General features: G+C 36.3%; 1 protein-coding gene across 1 annotated transcript; it reads left to right on the top strand.

The window, feature by feature from the left end:
- Positions 1 to 103: 103 nt before the first annotated feature.
- Positions 104 to 797, top strand: LOC117793211 (the record flags this gene model as incomplete). The annotated part of the gene is made up of 1 exon (XM_034633504.1): positions 104 to 797. A coding segment is annotated over one exon (494 nt), but the record flags the coding sequence as incomplete, so codon positions are not given.
- Positions 798 to 1194: the final 397 nt, after the last annotated feature.

The raw sequence follows: 1194 nt of genomic DNA, 5'->3' as shown, positions 1-1194 counted from the left end.
AATGCTGTCTAACTTAAGTTTTTATTTAGATTTCAATAGCCGGCTTTTTTGATCAGTGCATAAAGTCGGTTTTTTATCTGTCTCTTATACACATCTATTACAGATCGCTTTCTGTACTTTCACACGCTGAATAGCTTCTTCGAGATGGCCATTCCACTTGACCTGGTCAACAACGCCAGCATCTGGCAGTCATCATCGAGTGTGGACACGGTCAGTAAACACTTTCGAATTCTGGGCACACGGGGTATACAGTGCGAATCGGAGGTAATGGACAATGGCGGCAATCTCTACTGTAGTCTAATCAGTCTGGGAGCATTGGTCAGTTGGCATGAGCGGACAAACTATACGGCTAATGACATACGGGCCGTGGCTTACAATCCACAACAGCTGAAATTCGTCACTGGCCTCAAAATCAATCAGAACTCAAAGGGAGAAAACGAACTTTGGGCTCTGAGTAGCGATCCAAAATTGTTTGTTGGCGGCTCGCTAAAAGATGAAGAGGTTAAGTTTCAAATCATTGGCTGTCGCACAGCGGATCTATTGGCCAATACGCCCTGCACAGTGGGCGCCATGGATGCCACGCACGCAGTGAAATAATTCACTTTTAATTAAAGTTTCTAGTTTAAGACTTAAATAAGTGACGTTAAGTGCTCACTTTTAAAATGTAACAGCTATTGTTGAAACGCGCGCAAGCTGCCTGCTATGACACTCACTGTCGATTGAAACAGCTGTGCGTTCAAAACGAGTAATCGAATATTAAATATAACTGACGACTGCTGGATTTTAGTGATTGAAAATGGTGTTTGTGTTTTATTTTATTAATATTTAAATTATAAGTAATTTATTAATGAATAAAATAAGTGTCAATGTAGCTCTTTCGTTCAGTTTAGTGAGCCGTTCAAATGAACTAAGTCTGAGCAACTCGATATTAAAGTTCATCTATCGTCTATCGACAGGCCGGCTTTTTGAATTGATTTTAAATGCAGCATATTTAAGCGATGAAAACTAAACCACAATTCCTACTGTCCAAATTTATTTTACAAATAAAAAACAAAAAATATTGCTAAATTTTTATAATGGATATAGATTATAGATTTTTACATTCAAATTTAATTTTTGAAAGTTATTCTTAATTTTTATTTCAACAATTGATGTACAATTTTTAATTTAAAAATTTAAAATATTTGTTTTATT

This window comes from Drosophila innubila, unplaced genomic scaffold, assembly GCF_004354385.1.
Source record: "Drosophila innubila isolate TH190305 unplaced genomic scaffold, UK_Dinn_1.0 177_U_U, whole genome shotgun sequence".
Taxonomy (NCBI): domain Eukaryota; kingdom Metazoa; phylum Arthropoda; class Insecta; order Diptera; family Drosophilidae; genus Drosophila; species Drosophila innubila.
The sequence above is the reverse complement of the archived record's forward strand: the minus strand, read 5'-3'. Positions and strand labels throughout refer to the sequence as shown.